General features: G+C 39.3%; 2 protein-coding genes across 5 annotated transcripts; one reads left to right on the forward strand and one right to left on the reverse strand.

Annotated features, from left to right (window-relative positions):
* Window positions 1–373: 373 nt before the first annotated feature.
* On the reverse strand, window positions 374–14,728 carry LOC5514853 (zinc transporter ZIP10). 2 transcript variants are annotated; one of them, XM_032384411.2, is made up of 8 exons: window positions 14,584–14,728; window positions 8,845–9,647; window positions 5,979–6,153; window positions 5,507–5,676; window positions 4,999–5,202; window positions 3,988–4,660; window positions 2,817–3,004; window positions 374–2,627 (listed from the first exon to the last, which is right to left on the reverse strand). In XM_032384411.2, the coding sequence occupies exons 2-8, from the start codon at window positions 9,253–9,255 to the stop codon at window positions 2,514–2,516; spliced, it is 1,935 nt and encodes a 644-aa protein (XP_032240302.2). In that variant the 5' UTR covers window positions 9,256–9,647; window positions 14,584–14,728; the 3' UTR covers window positions 374–2,513. The 2 variants fall into 2 exon arrangements, with proteins under 2 accessions (XP_032240302.2, XP_032240303.2); XM_032384412.2 differs by lacking the exon at window positions 14,584–14,728 and adding an exon at window positions 9,727–11,681.
* Window positions 14,729–18,614: 3,886 nt separating this feature from the next.
* LOC5514810 (cyclin-T1) lies at window positions 18,615–24,039 on the forward strand. 3 transcript variants are annotated; one of them, XM_001634918.3, is made up of 10 exons: window positions 18,615–18,813; window positions 19,007–19,088; window positions 19,219–19,347; window positions 19,762–19,822; window positions 19,904–19,966; window positions 20,210–20,255; window positions 20,865–20,955; window positions 21,789–21,861; window positions 22,422–22,504; window positions 22,593–24,039. In XM_001634918.3, exons 1-10 carry the CDS (start codon window positions 18,626–18,628, stop codon window positions 23,583–23,585), a joined length of 1,809 nt encoding a protein of 602 aa, XP_001634968.3. In that variant the 5' UTR covers window positions 18,615–18,625; the 3' UTR covers window positions 23,586–24,039. The 3 variants fall into 3 exon arrangements, with proteins under 3 accessions (XP_001634968.3, XP_032240307.2, XP_032240308.2); XM_032384416.2 differs by having other exon boundaries at window positions 19,762–19,966; XM_032384417.2 differs by lacking the exon at window positions 19,904–19,966.
* The last annotated feature ends 1,982 nt before the right edge of the window (window positions 24,040–26,021 follow it).

Genomic DNA, 26,021 nt, shown 5'->3' on the forward strand with positions numbered 1-26,021 from the left:
GGTATAGTATAGGATAGTATAGTATAGTATATAACAGTAAGTGAAATAGTGGTATTACTGTATTTTCCCCCGGTAACTCGATAAAAGGAAACAGAAATCACCAAGTCTATTTTGTTACAACGATAAATTGAACCTCTTTAGAAAAGTGAAATGAATCCTAAAAGCAGTTACTGAACTGATTCTTTTGCGTTTCAACTTTTTTGGTTATGATTCTTTTGCGTTTCAACTTGTTTGGTTATATTAAAAAATCATTTTCGTTCAGGTGGCAACCCCTCGTAGGAACCGTCTCGAAGGGGGGGGGGGATTGGGGGCTCTCCGTACGCTACGAGAGGGGCGGGCCTGGAACCGAGCATAGGAATAAATTCACGAGAGACAAGATCCATAGTCTTTTATTGGTTGTAAACCTCAACAATACCCAAAATAAACAAGAATTATTCATGAACGTAGACAAAAAATCATTTCCCCCCAAATAAAGAAAATACATCCTGCTGTGGTGGATTAATAGCAGGTTCTAAAGGCCTTAAAATACCAGAAATATAATCCAATATTCTATGCCCTCTTGCATATGATATTCAATTCAGACTCCATTCAAACACGCACAATACCCTGTTGCACTATTATAAGCCCCGTTCGAACAGCGCCAATGCTGCGAGAACATGCACCATTACCGGCGCTGTTTGTACGCCATGTTGGCAGGTGCTGCGAGTAGCAAGCATTGCCTTTGTCGCGCAGTTAGCTGAGCGAGGCGGTGACTGCAAGTCATGCTGGGGCTGTTTACAAGGTGCAGTAGATGCGAGATTAGGCCTAGAGCATTTATCATTTACAGTGTCCCTCGGAGCTGTTATAGACTAGTCCGGCTACAATCTTCCTCGATATAACAGGCCTTTGAATGTGAATGTTAAAGCCGATGGCAAGAAAATCAAAAGCTGGTCTTACCCAGACAAATTTTGGAGTTAATTTGATAAAAACTAGCAAGCGATATTCGATTATAGTTACAGATACCCCTATTTATCTTGCTTTCGCCGTCCACAATTTTACTTTTTTCTGGTGCAATACTTGCAACAGGTTTTCCTGTATTAGTCGGATTCATTCAATGAAAATATTATCTCAATGAAAATATTATCTCACGTAAAATATTATCTCACGTATTATGCGTTGAATTGTAAACTTTCTACTAAAATAGTCTAATTTCTTAACGAATGCATTTTAAATATAAATATCTAGTGTCCCCAAAACATGGACATATCTTCCTTTACGGAGTTTCATTAAATATGTCATTTCAAATAATTATCATTTATCAGCGTTTGATGATCATTACAACCCATTCGCTTTCAATGAGCGCTGAATTGAATTTATGATAGTCCCCTCAGAATCAGTATTCAAAATAGATTTCTTACAAAATTATTATTTTCTGCCGGTACTATTGTAACCACTTTCGCATTTAGTCTCCAAATAAATCGATCCCATTAGGAGTACGTTGCTTGTCCATTAGGTGGCGATTTTGTTGCTTGTCCATTAGGTGGCAATTTGTTTGCTTGTCCATTAGTTGTCGATTTTGTTGCATGTTCATTAGGTGTCGATTTTGTTGCTTGTCCATTAGGTGGCAATTTGTTTGCTTGTCCATTAGTTGTCGATTTTGTTGCTTGTCCATTAGGTGGCGATTTTGTTGCTTGTCCATTAGGTGGCAATTTGTTTGCTTGTCCATTAGTTGTCGATTTTGTTGCATGTTCATTAGGTGGCGATTTTGTTGCTTGTCCATTAGGTGGCAATTTGTTTGCTTGTCCATTAGTTGTCGATTTTGTTGCTTGTCCATTAGGTGGCGATTTTGTTGCATGTCCATTAGGTGGCGATTTTGTTGCCTGTTTATTAGGTGGTGATTTTGTTGCGTGTCCATTAGGTAGCGATTTTGTTGCTTGTCCATTAGGTGGCAATTTGTTTGCTTGTCCATTAGTTGTCGATTTTGTTGCATGTTCATTAGGTGTCGATTTTGTTGCTTGTCCATTAGGTGGCGATTTTGCTGCGTGTCCATTAGGTGGCGATTTTGTTGCCTGTTTATTAGGTGGCAATTTTGTTGCGTGTCCATTAGGTAGCGATTTTGTTGCTTGTCCATTAGGTGGCAATTTTGTTGCTTGTCCATTAGGTGGCAATTATGTTGCTTGTCCATTAGGTGGCGATTTTGTTGCATGTCCATTAGGTGGCGATTTTGTTGCCTGTTTATTAGGTGGTGATTTTGTTGCTTGTCCATTAGGTGGCAATTTTGTTGCTTGTCCATTAGGTGGCAATTTTGTTGCTTGTCCATTAGGTGGCAATTTTGTTGCTTGTCCATTAGGTGGCAATTTTGTTGCTTGTCCATTAGGTGGCAATTTTGTGGCTTGTCCATTAGGTGGCAATTTTGTTGCTTGTCCATTAGGTGGCAATTTTGTTGCTTGTCCATTAGGTGGCATTGATTTTGTTGCTTGTCCGATTTTGTTGGACCAAAAAGGAGACTCAGGCGAGCGGTTACCGGCAACTCGTTATTCTAATAGAGCGATTGTCAGCATAATCAGAATGCCTGTCAGGATGCCGATATTTTGCGAGAGAAAAACTCCCCAGCTGCCTTCTTCTTGGTAACTACACAGCTCCGGCAACTGAAACATCACAAACAGGCGATTAGAAAATAAAATAACATGGTTAGGTTTAAAATGTTGGCTTTCTACGCCAGGGACTCTGAATTTCTGATGAGAGCTATGAATGAAACGTACCATTTTCGTGAAATTACAATTTTATGAAATTACAATACAATTAAGAAAAGGTAGTAGAGCAATATTTTCCCATACCATGCTAACGAGAGAGATGTACAAGAACATGCCAGCTGTCAAGGCAAGCACCCATGAGTGGGACGTGTCCATGTTACCGATAAGAATACCAATTATTAGGCCAAGGAACGAGATGACTGCAGACGCCATGTTGTACGCCAGCGCTTGCTTGAACGTTAGTCCAGACTTGATGAGGATAGCAAAGTCCCCTGGCAGAGTGGAATGCGAATGAGTATAATATTTTGGGTAACCTGGTAACGGGGAGGTGGCTGTGTTCTTACGCTACATGCTTGTCACGGAATGGCTTCACTGCAAATCTCGTCAGACTGAATCAAATCTCATCAACGCATAAACGGAATCATCCTGAATGCTGGCCATGCTATGCCATCCCAGGCCCGTGCCAAGGATCTTTCTATGGGGGTTGGAGAGGTTGAGTTTACTTATTTGACTACAAAAAAGTTTAACTCATAGACTTATGACACACCAGAGTGATTTAGAATGCACTTTTTATCTAATCGATCTTGCTTTATAGTCTGTCTAAAAAGAGCAGGTCTGTTGCGAACCGGAAGCGGACTTTCCGCCGTTGTTGTTGGGGGGGGGGGGGGTGCGAACGCACCCTCTGCACTCCCCCCCCCCTCCTTGATACAGGCCTGCATTCGTTAAATTAACTTGTAAAGCAACTCGTGGAAGAATGTCAAACTTAACTTGTAAAGCAACTCGTGGAAGAATGTCAAACTTAACTTGTAAAGCAACTCGTGGAAGAATGTCAAACTTAACTTGTAAAGCAACTCGTGGAAGAATGTCAAACTTAACTTGTAAAGCAACTTGTGGAAGAATGTCAAATTTAACTTGTAAAGCAACTCGTGGAAGAATGTCAAACTTAACTTGTAAAGCAACTCGTGGAAGAATGTCAAACTTAACTTGTAAAGCAACTCGTGGAAGAATGTCAAACTTAACTTGTAAAGCAACTCGTGGAAGAATGTCAAACTTAACTTGTAAAGCAACTAGTGGAAGAATGTCAAACTTAACTTGTAAAGCAACTCGTGGAAGAATGTCAAACTTAACTTGTAAAGCAACTCGTGGAAGAATGTCAAACTTAACTTGTAAAGCAACTCGTGCAAGAATACAGAAACAGCAGTGAATAGTAGGATCACGCATTTACTGTGATCCTACCATTCGTTGAATGACTCACCTAATTCGTGAGGCAACTCGTGACAAAAGACAGCAATTGCTGTGGTCATTCCATTCGTCAGCGAGCTTGAAAAGGCGGCACCAACTGCGAGACCATCACTTAAATTGTGAAAACCGTCGCTGACTATTACCATCCATGCAACTGTAGCAATAGACGTCTTGCTGTCAATCTTCTTGTCATGATGGTGATGATGGTGATGATCATGATGGTTTTGATGATGGTTATCAGTGTGATCGTCACGCAATGTAAACTTCTCGTTTTCGATCGAGTCAGATCCGGAGCTGACGTCAGAGCCGCTTCCGTCGGTTCGTTTCTGAGGACCACTCAGATCCTGATGAAGGCATGGTTGCGCGAAAGTCTGCTTACGATAAATGTCAACGTAACCTAGCGAGTTGTCTCTGATGATGTCATTGAGGTCTGCGTCGCTGAAGCTGTGTGGTGGTTTATCCGTGCTCCCCCAGTTCTGGACTTTATCGCAAAGTGGGGCATTGGCATCGACTTCTTTGCCGCACTCTAGACTTCCGAGGTTTGATAGCTCGGTCAGTGTGTCGCTAGTGATAGGTGAGGGAATGTCTTCCCTGCTCCGACAGAAGAGATTTCCAGCCAGTCGTGACGCGATCAGAGGGTCGGACGGACCGCACGGTGAATGGCACGTCAAGGAGGTCTGACACTCCTGCAACGATTAATGTTTGTATTGGGTCAAGAACAGGTTTTCTATTTATTTTGTTTTATTAGTTTTGCCTGTAAGGCAGGGTTGCCACAACAGCGCTTAAGCCAATTAATGGTCCCTCGAAAGAAAATAGTTAAGGTAATGACGATGGTGATGCTGGTGACGATGCTATCATGATACTAATAAGGATAATACTTTTTTGATGATGATGATGATGATGATGATAATCAAAATAATACTTGATACCATTTACACATTATAAACGCGTAAAAGCAAATTAGGATAAAGATGAAAATAAAGATTAAGAAAATAGCATTACGGCCCAACCGTCTCTTTCTTACCTTGGAAGAGTTTTGGTGATCGTGATGATGATGATGGTGTGCGTCACCATTGTGTGAATGATGATGATGATGATGATGGCGACGTGAGTTTCGAAGCCTCATGAAGGACTCCACCAGGAAGAACGCGTAGATTCCCGCCACAATAACTAATGCCTTGTACACGGCGAGCGAGTGGCTGTGTCCGCCGTGACTGTCAACAAATGTCTGTCAACAAGAAACAAAAAGGTAAGAAGAAAATCCACCAGGCGTTAGGAGAGCTAGCCGGCAGCACGAGCTCACTACTTACCATTTATTAAACGTGTCACTACAACAACACTAACAACACTACAACAACACTAAGCTTCTCCGATCAAGAGCATACTGTTACGTTATTTACCGACATGCCTATCTGTCCAACCTTCTCAAAATCGTGCATATCACTTCCATGCACCAACCGCTTTCCCCACCATCTCTTAATTTGCCAAAAAGGAACAAAAATAAACCCTTATACACATAATGGTCTACTCACATGAGGTATAAGGTGCAGAAGGGCATCACCTGACAGCGTGCCGATGGCAAGGGCTACCAGGAAGGACATAATCTTGGCATACGCAGCTTTTCCCAGTAGAGGGATTATAGCTATGGCCAGCAGGGACGACAGGCTGATAATGGTGATCGATAACAAGCCGTAGCCCCAAACTAGGACAAAACAAATTAAATTATTATCCTCGTCATGGCATTAATATTCGAAGCGAAGCCAGCGCGGCTATAGGCCCCGTGCGGTGCCTCATAGGTATAGAGAAATAGTATTCGACTCAGTTATTTTTGTGACCGTATCATATCGTATCCTATCCTGTCCTATCGTATCGTATCCTACCATATCGTATCGTATCATATTAATATATACGACAGCATCACCATCGCAACAACAAAATCATATTTAGCAACCTGCGTCAGACATTCAACAAAACACCAGCTTTATACATACAACAAAAACTTACTTTGAATATTGCTCCCTCTATCAGAACTTTTCGAACGAAATTTAACAGGGCCGATGCATATTCCACTCTGGACCTGAAACACTAGGGATGGACAGAGCTGTACAAACTCCTTCCTGTTGATTCCCTTGGCTGCATCTATTGAATGGACCTTGAGTAACTCATCCCCGGGAAGACACTGTACACAAACATTAAAAAACATGAGTACATTTGGGCAATACTTAGAACTCGAGGAACTATCCAGAGTATATCGTTTTATTTTTGAAGAACATATTGTATCTTAAGCAACTAAGATATCAACGTGAATGGCAGAAAACAATGGAAAATTCAAAACTCCAGACGTAAAATGAAATTTACCCAACACTAGCGAAGACGTTTTCGCTTTACCAAGAGACTAATTTAGAACTGAGTCCTATTAGCATAAAAGCTTTTTTTTGGACCACGATATCCTAGCCATTGTCGTAGTTTGTAAAAAGGGAAATTTTAGGGGTGGCTTTTAACGGCACTAGGGGAAACCTCCCCCACCTCCCCCTCCAAAAAAAAGCTGTCATGCTTAGCACTCAATTTAATTATTCCCGATAAATTAACACCCTTTTTATATCCCAAAAGTAAAGACAAGCCTAGAGCATCTAAATCCCCATCTATGCTTGGCGCTTGGTGTTTTCATGTCTTGATTTTGAGGAGAAAGACTTAGATGTATTAGACAAATGGTTACAAAAGTCGCTGTGTGTAATTCAGGGCTAAGACATGTCGTAGACAGGTCGCATACGACTAAACCGTGCCGTCTAAATCAGCCTTAAAAGTCTATGAAACACGTCAAAACCTCCCATGTTCCTCCCCTGCCCATTTCCGCGACTGGTAACAACTCATGTACGTGCGAAGTGTCTGCGTGATGGAGATATTTGAATTTTGACAGAAGAATTTGAAATGACGACTTCGGCGATTACGCGTCATATCGATGCTGTCCCGAAGTGGAGGTCTGTTTGGCCTGGCCGCGCGGGAAAAACACCGGGTAAACGACTGCAGCCAGGCTACATCACACTTCCCTGATATAAATAAGAAAAACTGCGAGGCAATATATCTATACAAAGACGCTACAACACAAATTATGACGTTCTTTTGTCATCAATAATTTATTCTTTATTTTCACGATCCTGAATTTCCACAAAAAATGGCACAGTAAAAGTGTTAATGCTGTGGTAACTCGTTTCGCTTTTCAACATATTCATTTTTGTTTGCAGTAAAAAGCGTGAAAATAATGGGAACCATTTTCCATTCATGTTTAATTTTTTTGGAAAAATACGGTGATTATCAAAATTATTCAAATCATGAATCATGCGTCAGTTATTCTGTCTAAACGCCAAAGTTGTCGCCAGACAATAGTGGTACGTGCGTAGACTTCTCTAGATCACCAGTTAGTTGTAAATATGCCAGCAAAATGTACGAAGGGTTACAGGTAAAAGTCAATGTCAGGGGCGAAAGACGTCCGAATCCCGACAGGGTTCGAATAATAAGGCACGTATAGCCGTACTCGTATCTTAAAGTTCCTATTTAGCGTTGATACCAGGGGCTCCGAAGAAACCCCTTGTCTGCCAATCACAGAGAGCTATGAAGATCTACCTTCTTGCCTTATATAGTAGTCTGATTTCCTTAGACAATGTGAATATTATATCCCATATGCCTTGATTTTATAAAGTCGTTATTATGATATTTAAAGATAAATGTTAAAAAAATACTGGGATTTTTTAGGGTTTAGATGTTTAGGGTTTTTCGAGATTTGTAGGATAAAATCGAGTTTAGGCTAAATATCGGGAATTTCCCAAACATATCTAAGGGATTTTACGTGATATTTGTAGCTGGTTCCAGAGAGGCTAAAAGTCCCCATGAACTATTGTAACTTTAAGAGACTTGGATCCCAAGGGAGGGTGCGCTGCTCAAGCTCATTAAAATTTAGACTTTTTAGCCATTTTATGCTCCCGCTAAATGCCGAGTCACAAAGCATCCATTTCCATCGGCTAATTCAAGCAGGTGACTGAGAAACTTTCAATCAAATGTCATCAAGAAAGAATCAGTTTTCAATCGTGGATAGTAATTTTGAAGTTTTCTTGCAAATAAACCATTATATTTTCAATTGTAAACAATAACAAAGGAGAAGTTGATCGACATTCTTTAAGGACAAGCTTAATGAGTTACAGCACAGTTTTTTTTACAGATCCTGGAATAGGTTCATGCAAAGATTGCTATTCATGAAGGAGAAGCGGCTATAAAAAGAGGAAAATTTTCTCCATAAATACACATACACTTTTTTTTAATAAGAACGTCTAAAAATTTTGAAGTATATGAAAATACAGTACTCAATGAACTATTAGAAGTGAATTTTAAAAATGATCAATAGAAATAATATTAAAGGTATAATATAAAAAATATCAAATTTGATTCTGCATTTTAGAACACATCACACTAAAAAAAAGCAATATTAACTATCTGAGCTTCGGCATAACCTTAGCATGTTCTTAAAACTAGTCAATCTAAGGCTTGACGTTCTTATGAAAAGGTTCTTATAAAAAAAAGAGTGTATTAACAAGACATATTGATTTATGTTTATTGTTTCTATTGTTAACGCGTCCCCAGATAGTAGAAGAGGTCAAAGTGTTAAAAACTGGCGTTTTTATTAATGTTATTGTTTACCTTCCACAAGAGTCGGCCTTCTGTTCGTTTCAGAAGTTTATTTATTTACCCGATTCGCGCCCTATTAGCGTCTCCGTTTTTTCCTCCGTCTTAATAAACTACACAGGGTCACACAGCACACGTATAGTGGCAACGATGCAAGACCAAAGGGAAAAGCCCGAGAATTCAATTTTGCCCTTACCTCGGTGTGGTGGTGCGGATCTCTGGTAGAGTTCCCAGTGCTGTTGTGCACCTCTGTATCACCCGAATCCTTGACGTGCGCGAAAGACTCTCTTCGTTGCCGTGAATAATGACTATTGTGGAATCCCGAATCTTTCGGTGACAGTGTCGACTGCCCAAGCGCACTCGGTGAGCCATCGACAACAGTCTTCTCAATTCGTAGTTTCTTCAGCAAGTCCCTGAATTTCTCATACCCGATGGAATTGTTTACAGCGTACTGTTCGAAGATTTCCTCCACGAAATGTTCGGTCGCGTTTTTGAGGATGATAACTCTATCCCACTTATTGTTTGTTGCCTGCTCTCGGGGTTCATAGCAGTTGGCTATGTTCCATAAACAGACTCCCAGGACAACAGATACATGTAAGGCCACCATAGTGGCTAAAGCATAAACACTAAAAGCGTTATAGCCCTGGCTCTAATGTCCTCAGAGTATTACTACAGCACGATGGAAACGTTTTCAAACTTCAGTCGCGCAAGGCGCTTATCCATTTGGTAATCCGATATAATATAAACCAGCAAAACAGTCCCTCTCTCCAGGTCAATATATAACCAAACTAATCGATGACAATTAACATAGACAAAATACGTGCATTATATGTGATACGTTTCGTGGAAAGTATAAAGAGACTAAAAAGCTAATCTAGCTCAATAAAATTAAAATGATTTAACAAGTGTGCTGCAATATGCAACATATTCTCGAGGTTAGCTTTGTAACTTGTCTTTACGAAGCTCCCATAAAGAGCTTAATTGCTCTTTTCTTTATATCTGAAAAACAAAGGAAAATAACTATTAGTAATATAACCAAATAATATACTAGCATGGGTAAATATGGAGCAAATCTTACAGAAAAGAGAATTGTGCTTTAGAATGCTTGTAAGGTAGGGTGGCCGTCCTCAAAGGACGCTAAGTGCTTCTGGTTGCTATATGAGAAACGGACGCTAAACCAAGCGCGTCCAACAATCACAACCTGTTGCTCAATGTTTGCGTTGCAAATATGGCCACCCGCTTAATGATACGAACTTCATAGGTTTTGTATACAGCAATCGTCAAAAGAGGCATTCAAAATTATCACGAGCAATTCAAGCAGGCTGCGCTGATAACCAAATTGATAATGATTTTGTAAGTCGTTCGATATGTATAATGGTCGTTAGTTACAGGTCCAACAGTTTACTTGGTCTTGGTTTTGTGAGATTAAAATAAGCAAAAAAAGACAAATTTGAAAAAAGCATTCTAGTCATAAATCTATAAGTTAAGTGAGTCTTTTTTTTTGTAGCCCAATCCGATAATAAATGTCCTATTGAGATAATGCAATGGCATAAAAAATCCCTCTTTGTTTTTTGGGGGCCGGCCTGATTTTAAACAGAAAACTCACCCCCACCCCAATCCCACACACAAGCCTTACCAAACAATCCCACACACAAGCCTTACCAGACAATCCCACACACAAGCCTTACCAAACAATCCCACACACAAGCCTTACCAGCAAACAAAACAATCCCGTACACACAAGCCTTACCAGCCAACAAAACAATCCCACATACAAGCCTTACCAAACAATCCCACACACAAGCCTTACCAGCCAATCCCACACGCAAGCCTTACCAGACAATCCCACATACAAGCCTTACCAGACAATCCCACACACAAGCCTTACCAGACAATCCCACACACAAGCCTTACCAGCCAACAAAACAATCCCACATACAAGCCTTACCAAACAATCCCACACACAAGCCTTACCAGCCAATCCCACACACAAGCCTTACCAGACAATACCACACACAAGCCTTACCAAACAATCCCACACACAAGCCTTACCAAACAATCCCACACACAAGCTTTACCAGCCAATCCCACATACAAGCCTTACCAGACAATCCCACACACAAGCCTTACCAAACAATCCCACACACAAGCTTTACCAGCCAATCCCACATACAAGCCTTACCAGACAATCCCACACACAAGCCTTACCAGACAATCCCACACACAAGCCTTACCAGCCAACAAAACAATCCCACACACAAGCCTTACCAGACAATCCCACACACAAGCCTTACCAGCCAATCCCACACGCAAGCCTTACCAGACAATCCCACATACAAGCCTTACCAGACAATCCCACACACAAGCCTTACCAGACAATCCCACACACAAGCCTTACCAACCAACAAAACAATCCCACATACAAGCCTTACCAAACAATCCCACACACAAGCCTTACCAGCCAACAAAACAATCCCACATACAAGCCTTACCAAACAATCCCACACACAAGCCTTACCAGCCAATCCCACACGCAAGCCTTACCAGACAATCCCACATACAAGCCTTACCAGACAATCCCACACACAAGCCTTACCAGACAATCCCACATACAAGCCTTACCAGACAATCCCACACACAAGCCTTACCAGACAATACCACACACAAGCCTTACCAAACAATCCCACACACAAGCCTTACCAAACAATCCCACACACAAGCTTTACCAGCCAACAAAACAATTCCACACACAAGCCTTAACAAACAATACCACATACAAGCCTTACCAAACAATACCACACACAAGCCTTACCAGCCAACAAACAATCCCACACTCAAGCCTTAACAAACAATCCCACACACAAGCCTTACCAGCCAACAAAACAATCCCACACACAAGCCTTAACAAACAATTCCACACACAAGCCTTACCAAACAATACCACACACAAGCCTTACCAGCCAACAAAACAATCCCACACACAAGCCTTAACAAACAATCCCACACACAAGCCTTACCAGCCAACAAAACAATCCCGTACACACAAGCCTTACCAGCCAACAAAACAATCCCACACACAAGCCTTAACAAACAATCCCACACACAAGCCTTACCAGCCAACAAAACAATCCCACACACAAGCCTTACCAGCCAACAAATGCATAGGGGCCTGGGGCCTCAATCCCACATAAAAGCCTTAAACCAACAAATGCATAGGGGCCCTTGTTTTCACCAAAAATGTAAGAAATGTCTTAAGACCATGTAAAATATATGATATACAACTGTGCTGAGTGGCCACTTAGAGAATTAGCTAGCTACTTAATATAAGTTGGCCGTTTATGGAGGTTAAAAGAAATACAATGGAAAAACCTTAGGGTTTATAGCAGCAGTAAATAAGTCAAGTCACATTGGTTGCATGTATGCTCGTTTTACTGTTTTTATGTCAAATTTCTGTCACTCTGTCAACAGTTACCTACACTCTCTTTTTCATAAATATGTATAAAAAACAACCTTGAATATTATTGCTATTGATTATTGGTGTAATTAAATTCCAATAATTCATTTAAGGGTGTACTGTCATTGATGCTGTTCAGTAATGACGTTGCTATACTGGTGGCGTTGAGCGTGTGAATACATAACACAGAATTTGTCATCCGCAAGCTTTCTCGAAATAAAAAAAACAAAAATATGCGTTCAACTCTTACCTTATTTCCTATTTTTGTAAAAACAAGCAAGGTTTTCAAGCCAATGTTTTTGCAGCCCAAATAATGAATTTTCAGTAAACCTGTAGCAAACGCTTGGGCACGCATTGAAAATCTTATTTCAAAGTAGTGCATGCTGTATCAGAATTTATAAAATACTATTTTAGTTTTGATCAGGACATGATGAATATCGTTTCTTAGGAGTGTAAATACCAAAAAACACTATTGGAATTTATTTTTATTTACTTCAATTTTATCATCAGATGATGTGAGATATCAGCATGTCTGAGCAGGCTGAGTGCATGCACAAGCTTTGTCTTACTTCCGGTTCTGCATTTTCTAAAAAAAAAAAGCTTTTATTGTCTCCAAATCAAATGCAATATTTCATTATTTTTAATATTCATTATTACTTTTTTTATTTAAATCTCCTTTATATAGCATAGCATGGGTTTAGAGATAATCTAACAGAAACGAAAATTATATAAAATACTGAAATGTAATACGACTACTCCAATAGAGGTGTATAACCTGTCTCATTATTTTTATTAAAAGGCAAAGTTAGTATAATTACTGCCGTCACTTCTTGGGCAAGTATGTAAACAATGTCTACTATGCTGAGTTTTTCTATTACACTTCAGCATAAAAAAGAATATATTTTCTAAAAAGAAGCTTCCAAGCAAAAAACACACATAGATGAAAAAAGTTGGTGAAAGATTAAAGTTGGAAAAATATTTTTTGATTATATACAGGTGAGAGAGTATATCGTAGATATCATAGCTTGAACATTAAGTTGTCAGAGCTTGTTTTTAAAGCTGTCAGAGCTTGTATATAAAGTTATCAGAGCTTGTATATAAAGTTGTCAGAACTTGTATATAAAGTTGTCATGGCTTGTATATGAAGTTGTCAGAGCTTGTATATAAAGTTGTCAGAGCTTGTATATAAAGTTGTCAGAGCTTGTATATAAAGTTGTCAGAGCTTGTATATAAAGTTGTCAGAGCTTATATATAAAGTTGTCAGAGCTTGTATATAAAGTTGTCAGAGCTTGTATATAAAGTTTTCAGAACTTGTATATAAAGTTTTCAGAGCTTGTATCACAGGTTGCCAACCCTATGTTCATGAATGCTCAAGGAGATCGGCAATGCATGTGCGCACCTTTTTTTTAGTGGTCAAACAACAGAAAAATACAATATATAAAAAAAATAAATATTTGTCCTTTCACTTTATTCTTTAAAATCAGATTAGAAATAAAGTTTATTCTTCCCTCCTTGCAGTGGTTGGTTTCATTTCCTTGTATCTCGTTTTTTAGGTGGGTAAATTAAGCTTGTTTTGAAAGTTGTTTTGAGGTGAAAATGCTACTTCAAAGACTTATGAGACCAACCACTGCAAAGAGGGAAGAATAAACTTTATTTCTAATCTGATTTAAAAATAAAGTAAAAGGACAAATATGTATTTTTTTTTTCTATATTCATGTGAATGCATGCGGGCGCGCATGCATTACCATTCTCCATAATGCCTAGTGCACACTAAGCGACATATCGACGTAACGACATGGGCGCGCACGCACTCTTATCTTCGACATAACCACATGGACATAACAACATAAGAGAAAAAAAAACATATTTTTTTCTTTTATGTCATCATGTCCATGTCGTTATGTTGGGCTAAACATAGTGCGCGCACCCATGTCGTTATGTTGTTATGTTGCTAGTGTGCAAAGCGTTCATGTGCATAGGGTGGGGAGCCTGTGCGTGTACATAAAGCTGTCAGCAGGTCAGCTGCGTTTGCACTACTTGGGTTGTATTGGATTGGCATTGAATAAAAATGCTACATCTAGGAGAATAATTTCTTATGATAAGATAATAAAAATGCACAATCCTTTGGTGTGCTTGACTTGTATGCATGAACTTCTATATTATACAGGCGGTGACAATCAAACTATAGCTGCGTTAGGCGAACAACAGGCGAAAAATATTAAGTTATACTGGATGTACTTGATTGAGCTATATATCAAACTCGCTTGTTAGTCTCGGCTAATAATATAGCGTATTCGAAGACAAGTGAGTTTGTCAGAGCCCTTAGAGAAATGAATAAAGATTTGTCTTAAAAGAAGCTATCTGTTATTCCCTTTGATTGCACAACATCGACTGAAACCGCAGTGTTTTTTTTTGTGTTTCACAGTTTGAGCTGCCGACGCTAGCCGACGAAGCATGCTACGTTGGGATAATGTTACTCACCTAAAGGTTCCGTGATGCTAGACAGTGTATGGTTCTTCTCTGGTGGAACTTTCAACGGATTCATCCATCAAAACATTCAAAATGAAGCACATCTTCACTTGGCATCTTGTGTTCAACGTCGTATGCGTTAAAGCCGATTCGGCGCATGACAAGTGAGGTTAAGTGACGTTCATTAATATATTAGCATGTTGGGGGGGGGGGGGGGGGGGGAGGGGACTCTCCAGAAAAGTAGACGCGGGTGCTTGACCTATCTTTTAGGGTATAACATTCTTACCAACTGCTATCTTTTAAGGGGTGTTTTAGGTTTTTTCCGATTCTGCTATCTTTAGGGGTTTTCACGCCTGGGGTGGAGGATTTTTCCGATTCTGCTATCTTTTAGGGTATCTCAAGCTAAATGGTGGCGCAACCGCTCGAAACGTATTTTACAATAAGCCACAAGTCAACTGATCGGTTGATACTTCCAGCTTTATTGTTGGTAACATAGAATACAGGATCCGTCCGTTTTTTAATGCCATCTCTGAGGGTTGAAAATTTCTTCAACCACACCCAATGTTCTATCTCTTAGGGGTAAGAATTGTTGTTGACCACGCCCTTAGTGCTATCCATATAACATCATCCATAACGACACCCTCTATACAACGGGCACGTGGTACCTCATATCACGACACCTTCTATAAAACGGGCACGTGGTTCCTCATATTACGACACACTCTTTACAACGGGCACGTGGTACCTCCACGGAACGACACCCTCTATAAAACGGGCACGTGGTACCTCATATCACGACACCCTCTATACAACGGGCACGTGGTTTCTCATATCACGACACACTCTCTTTACAACGGGCACGTGGTACCTCCACGGAACGACACCCTCTATACAACGGGCACGTGGTTCCTCGATATCACGACACCCTCTATACAACGGGCACGTGGTTCCTCCATATCACGATACCCTCTATACAACGGGCACGTGTACCTCTACGGAACGATACACTTAGTATAAGGGGCACCAAGAGAGCATAAGATAAGAGAGGGACACTTTGGTATTACCCGCGCGCCATGTCGATTCCGAATCCGGCTATTTTTAGTAACCACCACCCCACCACTGCGTGTGAGGATTTGCTCCTTTTATTTTGTCCTACTCCCATGTATGTCATGTAAAATAACTGGGAAGAAGAAAACAAGTCTAAATTAAGTTACCAAGATTGGCAAATATACTCACAGAAAGCTAAATCCCTGAATAGTTTGACTGTTTTGTTTGTCTGAGCGGCGAAGTCAAGCGAGAAAGAAAAAAACGACGAGCGATAAAATGGCTGTGATACTGCGTTTGATTCAAATCCCGACTCCAGCAGCTTGTATAATAACAACATAATAATATAACATATAATAATAACAACATCAAAGAAGTACAGTAGTACCTTTCTCTTTATTTTCTCACTATTACAAAAGCTCAGATACTTCAGCTTGCTGGCTTTGATCATCACAAAATGCATTCCCTCAGATACTTCAGCTTGCTGGCTTTGATCATCACAAATTGCATTCCCTCGCTACAAGGAAGCTGATAGTTTTATGAAATGTATTTTTCTTGGATTCCTTCTCAATTCACCGGAATATTCACAAAAATCAATATTATATCTAATGTCTAACTTACAGATTTCGTTTGACCATTAGGAAGATAATGAATGTTGAGAAACCAGGAAGAAGCAACAAGTTAGAGCAAAAACGGTGATTGAAGCACAAGGTTTTCCGCTCTTGATTTTGAAGTCTCGTTTTTGGAAATCTTGCAATCCTCGAAGTACTAAATAAACCGCAACTGCCCGTCCTTAATGCTAGAATACAATTTTCGTTGGTATTTGTGCAAATGGGGTGTTTTTTTTTCGGTCTCGAGTCACAAAACAACGGCAAACAACAAGATGTAAATGCCAAAGCGCGTGGGTAGGCTGAGTAGAAATGCTCACGCGCAGTGGTGGGGTGGTGGTTACTAAAAATAGCCGGATTCGGAATCGATATGGCGCTCAGGTAATACCAAAGTGTCCCTCTCTTATCTTATGCTCTCTTGGGGACACGTATTACCTCCATACACTTTTAAAAGTTCATTGTAGAGTCTTGATTAGCGTCGACACGCGAGCAGAATTTGTTCTCTTCATTTTCGCACTTTTCTTCGCTGTGTGCTCTTTTCATTTTCCGTACCATTACAACGTACCCAAGAGGGGTGTGTGTGTTAAAGAAGATGGGGGGGGGGGGAATGGAATGGGTGTTGGAGAGGGAGGGTGTGCGTGTGTTAGGGGATGCTTGGTCTTACGGAGATAATCACCATAAGGAAGCGCCAAGCTGTTATTTTCCTGTTGGGTACACTGATCAAAAGATAACAATGACGGGTGATCGTTTGTATTCCAACTTGACTGATCTATATTCTCGATTTCAGACTGCCCTACGGCAGGATAGAAGGCGATGACTGTGATCAAGGCAAGTTATTGCGATAAATGCACAGACTATCATGGCTTATGTCAAAAGCACATGGCTTACTCTAGAATACCCGTTAGGGAAAGTTCATTTATTATCCCGAGGGGGATTATCCCGAGGGGAGGGGGGGAGGATACTGTGGGGGGTTCCTCGAGAAATTTCTGAGGTCTAAAGGGGGGCGTCGAAAGTGTTTGGATTTTAAAAGGGGGATCGCTGATTCCTTTGGGTGTTGTCTCTACTATATAATTTGACGCAGTGTCAAATCAGACTTCTTGGTTTAACTTGTCTTTGGGGGCAGTTATTTGGTATGCACAATCCAGGAATCCAGGATACGTTTTAATCCACATTTTATCTATGCAATGCAAACCTGTATACACCCTACAGCCCTAAACCCTAAACACATATTTTTATGGTTTCCTCTATATAATATTATAAAGTGCTTATGTTCCATATCTAAAATATAAACAAAACGTTTGAATGCTATAAGCGCTCATTCTCATCCTCTCGCTGTCTTCCTCGATCTCTTTCTTTCCTCTTTTCTCATGCTGCGCTTTTCTTGCAAGGATCGAAAAGCCTTTTTGCTTCTTTTACGTCACCTATAGCATCAACCATTATCAGGTTGCAACCTGACCTTTTTTCTGAATTAACGTTTTCAGCCAATCCATTCCCCTCCACTTTCTCAATTCTTCAATCTCTTGATTGTCATTGCCATTCCTTCCTTTGCTCCTTCTTTCTTTCATTTTCGGGAGGGGGGCACCGAAAATATGTGGGGAGCGTAAGGGGGGGAAGGAAAATTTTGTTCCTCATGAAGGGGGTTCAACTAATTTTATCCCTTACTTTTATCAAAATCCTCAACCCCCCCCCCCCCCTCGGGATATCATGCCACCCACCACACTCCCTATTCGTCCTTCTCAAGCGAACACTCGCCAAACATTTCGCCCATATACCCTACTCCTTATAACCCCTCAGGGCCGTAGCAAGGGGTGTGGCGCTGGGGGCACGTGGAAATTAAGAAAAAAATATTTTCTTATGTTTCTGTACTGTGCCCCAGCCATCCATGCATTTAGCTCATCCACCTTTCTATCACAGTTAATAAGCACTCTTACACCTCTCACCACCAGCTTCACCACCTATTTCCAATTCTAAACCTAAATCACCATGCTCTCTACACTATAAGCCTATAGCCACTCCTCTCCATCGCCCTTCACTATTACCATGCACCCACACCAACCTTACCCTACTACCTTTGTAGGTCCCTGCGTCTTGGTAGGAACCTGAAAAAGGCAGGTATTGGCCTGCCGAAAGATCGTTTAAAAAACAACTCTGCGTTGTTTTCGATATTTCCTTTTAAAGCTTTTATCACTTTTATTTGGTAGGAGGACCCGATTCAAACCAAAACGAATAAAAAATGTCGTTTTTTCATAAAGGAATCGTCAAGTTATATATTGAACGGACTACATACATTTGAGGCAGGAACACATGGTTTACTCAATGCTTACAAGCGTTAGACATCACTTTGGAGTAAAATTATTCCATATATTCCATAGCCCGTGGTCGACTGGTCAGCGGTTGAACGCATGCGCGAGAGCGTCATTTCCAACATGGCGGCGGTGAATTCAGTGAGTAGTGATGAACGATGGTATTTCACTAAAGAACAGCTACAAAATAGCCCCTCAAGACGAATGGGCATGGACGCTGAGAGGGAACTAAGCTACAGACAACAAGCTGCAACCCTTATTCAAGATATGGGCCAGAGACTGTCTGTGTATCCGAAAAATCACTTCCAAGTTTCTGTAAATTATTACTCACAATTTGCACACACTTTATCCCACGAAAGTATTTTACTAGGGTACAACCAAAATATATAAGCATTATATCTGTTAAGGTGATTCTAAAGTGATGGTTTATGGAGATTGTTGTTTTAAAACTGCCTTTTTTGTCCTTAACTTTGTTTAAAGCTCCCAGCTGACAATAAATACGTCAATAGTCTATATGCACCGGTTCTACATGTGCCACCCATTTCAGAAATTCCACCGACATGTGAGTACTGTCTAGCTGTGTTTCCTTGACTTTTTAACTAGTCCTAGGTTACATGAAATTACATTGATTAATTTGTGTGTCAAGAAAGGAAATTTCCATGTAAGAAAATAAAGCAACTATTATTCCACAGGCTATGGCACCATGTTGTCTTTTCTTGTCTGCTAAAGTGGAAGAGCAACCACGCAAACTAGAACATGTAATCAGGGTGGCTCATGCCTGCCTTCATCGAGATGGCCCTCCTTTAAATCCTGAAAGTGAGGTAAAATGACATCAGAAAGGATATATTTTTACTATATACAAAGGAATTGAAAGCCCATTGACAACAAAATGATATAGTCCTTTTTTTAATTCATCAGCGGTTTGTTGACATCACTTTGAATATTAGCATTAATAAAAAACTAATGTAAGCACAAATCGAAACAAATCAATTTTCAGTAGGGCATCCAAGTGTGGTCTCTTGGGTTCAATAAAAACAGACTTTTTTAGCCAAAAAATACTTCTACTTATGAGTAGGTAAATTCAGTTCCCTGTAACATTTCTGTAATGTTTCTAGTTCCAAAATTCTCGCTTTCTCATCCCAATTGATATTGCAATTCCAGGGTCCCTTTGCTCTTCTCTAGGACCATAGTTTGTGTCCCTGACCTGGTGTTCTGTATGTTTGTGATGTTTCCAGGAGTACTTGCAACAAGCACAAGATCTAATTGAAAATGAAAGTATTTTACTGCAGACATTAGGTATTGCTATACATTGGTTAACAAAATGGTTCCTTTACATTTCCAAGCTGTGCTGTTATAATATAAGTTTTTTTACTCAAGGTTTTGAGGTCACTGTTCATCACCCACATACATATGTGGTGAAAGGAATACAGCTAGTTAGAGGTACCTTAACTGTATAGTCTTTGCTACAGTATGTTCTGTCTGTCTGTTCTTTGTTTTATTATAACATTAACTATTTTATTGACACACAACATCAAAATTGGGACTGGGCAAGTATAGCAAAAATTAAGATAAAAAAATAAGGTGTAATTAAAGAAACATACACAGATTTTAATCTCCTATCGAAATAAGACATGAAATACAATGTCTATTTCTTATTTTATTGAATTGTTGTAATGTCTCCAGCAAGCAAGGATCTTGGTCAAGCATCATACTTTATGGCGACAAACAGGTATGGTAAATGCTTCTTATTCATGGCACAATGTATTAAAATTATTAAAGGGCAATTAGAGGTGATACATGTGATGTCATGATATTATTTTCTTTACATTGAACTTTCAAGAAACTGTTTCATTGGTAATGATAGGCAATTAGTTAGGGTCATGCCCATTCTAAAGATCCTTATGGATTTAAAGAACAACAACAACAACAACAAAACGTTACAGGGGCAGATTCAGGAATTTCAGAAAGGGGGAAAGGGATTGATAGTGAAATGTAGGCCCCTAGAATTACAATTTTTTTTTATAAATACAGTTCAAACCTAAGAAAATATCTTATAAAAAGGGAGGGTGTGGGCACCTCCGCTCTCAAAAAATATATTTGTTCTATGATAACGCTATATATTACTGCAGGTTCTACTTCATGAAGAGCAAACAAATATATTTGTGCTATGACAACACTATATATTACCACAGCTTCTACTTCATGAAGAGCAAACAAATATATTGTTGTTGTTATATGCTACAATACTGTATATAGCTTTCAAATCTATCAGATGTCCCTTTATACCATTAACTCGTATTATTCTGTTTGTGATGTTTTATTTTTTTATTTTTTGCAGTCTGCACTTAACTACTCTGTGTCTGCAGTTCAAACCTCCAGTGGTAGCCTGTGCTTGCATTCACCTTGCATGCAAATGGTGTAATTATGAGGTTTGTTGTCAAGTCATTACTATACAGCATCCAATCTGAGGCAACCGTCTACCATTCCAATGGTACTGCACATACTACATGCACAACCAAAAATAGTACATAGTACTAAACATTGGGCACTCAAACAGGAACACTTGTAAGGTTTAGCTTTTTCTGATGTAACAAGGTCAAACAATTTATTGTTGATTTTTTGAGTAAGAGCAAAAGAAATGTCGCATTGCTTCCAGATGAATTTCAATGATAAGAAAGTTTCAAAAAAGCATCAAGTGTTTATGTTTGGGAGTCTCCAAATTGCATTCACCAATGCTCATATTGATATTATTATCTTTGTCATCATTATTATTACGTAAGAATAAATTCATAAGAACTTTGAGCAGTCCACAGCCAAAAATCCTGTACCAAAATGATTTGCATTATTCTAGATAGATTTAGGGTATAGCTTTAGATATATGTTAAAATTATATAGCATTGCATTGTATTTGTTAAAGTTTTAAATACTGTACAGTAATGCCTATAGAGTTAAAAATGACATGTAAAGTGATTAAGAAAATATGTGCCTTTTGGATAATTCAAAATTGATTTTAACAGCTTTCAATCAAGTTAGTATAACAATGAAAACACAAAACATGATTTCTGACATGTTTACATTGTAAAAGGCACAAATGGGGATGCTAGGGTTACAAGATCATCTACACTTTTTCACATAAGGTTTCAGTCTGAGGTTATCATAAATGTGTGTCAATGACGCATTTTCCCTCATGATATTTAAGATGGATATATACTGTATATTGTTGGTGCTTTACATATTTTCATTGTTTTACATCATTGTACAGATTCCTCAGTCAAGTGATCATAAGTATTGGTGGCAGTACATTAACCCAACAGTGACCAAAAAACTTTTAGATGGTAAGCTTACGAACTAATACCTTTACTCCAGCCATGAAAAATCTTATGAGTTGCTAACACTGAGAGTTGCTTGTACTGAATAAAGTTCAGTTTTTTTCCATTTTAGTGATGTGGTTCATAAGTGCAGTATGTAACAACTCAAATACTTGCCACCCAATGCTTGTCTCCATTATGATTTAATTTCCGATTCTGAATTCTTGGGTGATTTTGTTATAAATTAGCAATTACCATTAACACATATTTTTATATATTTTAATTGTCCAAGTTCACATTCTATAAATCACTGTTCCTTTTTTAATGTTTTTTAAATCAAAATTTCAAATATTCTGAAATTGGCTGGATTCGTACTTCACACAGCTATATTGTTTTAATCTGTGGTGTCTGGGTTTTCAAGATTCAAAACAATTATGACAATTATAAGAAAAAAGTGCATTTTAATTGGTTAAATTTATAAACAAATTGTAAATAATTGAGTGGGTGCCACCTTAAATGGACTTGACTAAGTGAATATTCTATTAAAATGTATGTGCAGACACTTACAGTGTATTTCTTATGTACAGAAATAGCCCAGGAATTTGTAAACATCATGGAGAAATGCCCAAGTAGGCTAAAGAAGAAGATCAATTCCATTGCAGTTTATAAGGTGACAATCGAATTTTTTTCGTATTAGTTTTTATGATTGTTGACTTGTTTGTTTACATATCCTGTGATCACTTGTATGTTATTTTCAGGGAGGGAATATACCAAAATCATTGCGTCATGAGCCAACAGTCAGCAACCCAGGAGGAGTGGCGAATCTCAACTCAGATGGAGAGCATAATGGAATGAATTTGATGAGTGACATTGCACGCAAATGTAAAGATATTGGACAAAGAGAAAAACCTAGGGAAAGCACAAAGCCTGAGGAGAAACCTTCAGGTGGAAACCACACATCTCAGGAAAAAGGGAAAATAAGTTCATTGACTTCAGAGGGTGCTAGAGTTACAACTTCAACAGCTGTTGTTACCCTTCCTGTTCTTCCCCCCTTAATAACCAAATATGCTGCAGTTAGTACAGCAGGTCATTCATTAACAACTGGAGATTCCAAGGTATTCACCTCTAGGAGTCACGCTAGCTCAACTGTAGCACAATCATCATCGACAGTAATGACAGCCTCATCATTATCAGGGATAGGCTCAAAGCACAAACAACATCGACCTCATGAGGAAGGCTCCTCAAAGAAACATAAGTCTCATCATTCCTCTAGGCAGCATGGGCACAGCAAGAGTGGGCGTACAAGCTCCTATTCCTCTGATTCTTCGCCAGGAAGTGGCAGAGAGAAATCAAGCCACTCTCGCTCAGTGCACAAGAGCCACTCCTCTAAGCACTCTCATCCATCATCACACTCTACGAATAGGAGTCATCATCATCATCACCATCATTCTTCTTCTCACCATAAGTCCTCTTCATCATCAAGCCTCAAGCCACTTATTCCACCATCACCAACCTTAGGGCTAAGAGATAAGCACTTAGCCAGTTCATCCAGTAAAGGGCATCCACCGATACCATCAGCTAGCCAGAATGCCACACCCCCACCCCCACCTCCACCTCCATCAAACACCCCTGGAATGTTTGCCAGCTCTGGTTTTCAACCTCCTCCTCCTCCACCAACTGATTTTGCTCCGCCACCCCCTCCACCAGAACCAACATCAGAACTGCCTCCCCCACCACCACCACCCTTCTAAGGCTGATCGGCTAGTAAAAGCCACCATTGGATATTTGGTTAAGAATTTTATAACATTGCAGCAGAACATTGGCCTAATTTTGTACGAGTATATTTAACTTGCTAGGCAAGTGGCTGCTGTCCTGGTAAGTAGGTAGTAATAGGCCAGAAAGGTGATGTGATGGTAAATATGACAAGCGGAGAGATGCAAATTGTTTATGAGTGTTACAATGTTGAGATGAATATTATACTATAATGGTCAATGGAACCTTCAGATAAAACCATTTCAATATATTTTTAGTACAGTGGAACCTGGAGCTTTATGCCTTAACAAGGGAGGAATATGCATTGTAAAATTGAGGTATCATTGATGTTACTTTTCATGCATGGTACTGTAATTTTGACCGTACCGTAATGTGGTACAGTGGTGCCTATTTTGGGCTTCCTTGAAACAGTAAAACTGCTTAAAAAGCCTTTCCAAGTACATACTTTGGTGACCAGATGGTATTTTAGGAATCTGGGAGTTGGTCACATAATGGGGGTTTGCCTTGGGTGACCACTTCAAAAAAGAGGTAAAACTGAATTTATAAGAAGCAACAAGTAAGTGTTGTCCAATTCAAAGATGGTTGTATTAAGGGACTGTTCATTAATTACACCAAGGGGGGGTGGGGAGGAAAGATTTTTACTCAAGACATCTTAAAATTTTGCCTTTCATTGTAAACATTTTTTTTGGTGATCCCCTCATAGAACCCCAAAATTTTCTCCTCCCCCCCATCGGTGTATTTAATAAACACTCCTTAAGTACTAAGGAAAATAACACTATTATACCCTCTGAGTTTTGTTTGCTAGTTTTCATCCTTTCAATATCCAAATATTTTAAGGGGATACAGTGAACTCTTCTGAGACAACAAAAACTCATTATTTTATTGTCATTTATCAGAAATATGCTTCCGGGGCGGTTTTATTTTAGATTACTGAACCTTTTATAATTGAACAGTAAACAGCTATTTGTTAGTAGCCTATGGCTTATAAAGTGATTTTCAGTCAGGGAAAAAAACATGCAGTTGATTGAGGTTTTAAGATTTTTTTTTTCTCTTTTGTATGAAATTCATCTTTACATTGTTATGTTTTCTAGCATTTCAACAACAAATTTATACAAAAATTCCAGTATAGCACAAAATATGCAGCCAGGTGCCTTACAGAAAGAAACATTTAATTATGCTATTTAATCATAGCCTAATAGACTCCCAAACAAATATATATATTCAGGCGCGTACACAGGGGGTGCACATGCATCCCCCTTGGCGGCCAAAAAATTGGGTCATTTCTTATTGAGGGATCTTAAAATACTATGCTATTTCCATATGAGACCTATGACTGCATACCCCCTCCAGCCAATCCTGGGTACATGCCTGATATTTATCCTTGATTGTCTAGGCTCCTTTGGACCAGAAATGCAATATCTAGATAATTAAAGGCTTGAAAAGTTGAGATATACACTCAGGGCTGGGGATTGTAAAAAGCCGGACCAGAAATAGGTATAGATAAAACAAAAAATGGGTACTAAAACACTAGAAATTACTGAGTGCAATCACATTGCCAGGATTTAGACATTTCTTTCAGGCATTTCTTCCTGTAGCCTGTGTAGCAAGGGACTTGGGGACAACAAGGGGAAAAATTATTTATACTTCTCTAAAAATTTCATTTTTTTTTACCATTTTCCTGGTTCTGTTTTTTTTCTTGAGAGCATGAGATGAAATGTCAAAAACTTGTAGAAATGTGAACAAAAAAACTTTAAACAGGAACATGCACTATAAAAGAGACTTGAATTAGGCAAGCTGTTATTTGTCATTTCACTTCAACCCGTAGAGGGAAGCCAGAAAGGAATAAATAGAGCTCAAGATTGGTCAAAACAAATCATTGAAGTAAACAGTCTATTTATTAGCCTTTTATCATAAAACGAAAAACAAGGGAGGTGTTGTTTGTTTGCGCGCCCAAATGAATGACGTCATTTCAAATGAGCGCTTGCTCACTGTTTGAATTTTATTTTTCAATTCAAATAAGCACGCGCTGTGTTAAATTTGTCAATGACAATTTTTGCTCTTGTTTTTGTAGAGAATTGACTCGAAACACTTTCCAGAATATGCCTGATAGTTCTTTAACAATCTATTGTACTTTACAGTTGTCGTAGTGTGTTGTGCTGCTTTACTTTTTGCTATGTTTTCTTCTGGCCATTTCAGAGATCCTCAATCAATGAAGCCTAGCTTTGAATGGCCACGATTTGCGCGAGAGCTTGCGAAAAAGGGGGCGGAGCTATCCCTTTTATAGAGCACGTTCGTGTTTAATGTTATCTTGTGTTTAAATGATGGGCCCGGGACTTGAGCGCTGTTTAAATGTTCAGCAATATCTACCCACTACAATGGGACACCATTTACTCGAGGTGGAAATTAATTTTGCA

The sequence above is a fragment of the Nematostella vectensis genome, chromosome 2, assembly GCF_932526225.1.
Source record: "Nematostella vectensis chromosome 2, jaNemVect1.1, whole genome shotgun sequence".
Lineage (NCBI taxonomy): Eukaryota > Metazoa > Cnidaria > Anthozoa > Actiniaria > Edwardsiidae > Nematostella > Nematostella vectensis.

Coding starts and splice junctions, on each gene's coding strand:
- LOC5514853 (XM_032384411.2), bottom strand. CDS start 9,255: ATGGTGGCCTTACATGTATCTGTTGTCCTGGGAGTCTGTTTATGGAAC. Junction 5,203..5,506: donor TTCTGCACCTTATACCTCAT/GTGAGTAGACCA, acceptor TCTTGTTGACAG/ACATTTGTTGACAGTCACGG. Junction 3,005..3,987: donor CGAGTTGCCTCACGAATTAG/GTGAGTCATTCA, acceptor CCACTCTGCCAG/GGGACTTTGCTATCCTCATC.
- LOC5514810 (XM_032384416.2), top strand. CDS start 18,626: ATGCGCGAGAGCGTCATTTCCAACATGGCGGCGGTGAATTCAGTGAGT. Junction 18,814..19,006: donor ATGGGCCAGAGACTGTCTGT/GTATCCGAAAAA, acceptor CTTTGTTTAAAG/CTCCCAGCTGACAATAAATA. Junction 19,089..19,218: donor TTCAGAAATTCCACCGACAT/GTGAGTACTGTC, acceptor ATTATTCCACAG/GCTATGGCACCATGTTGTCT.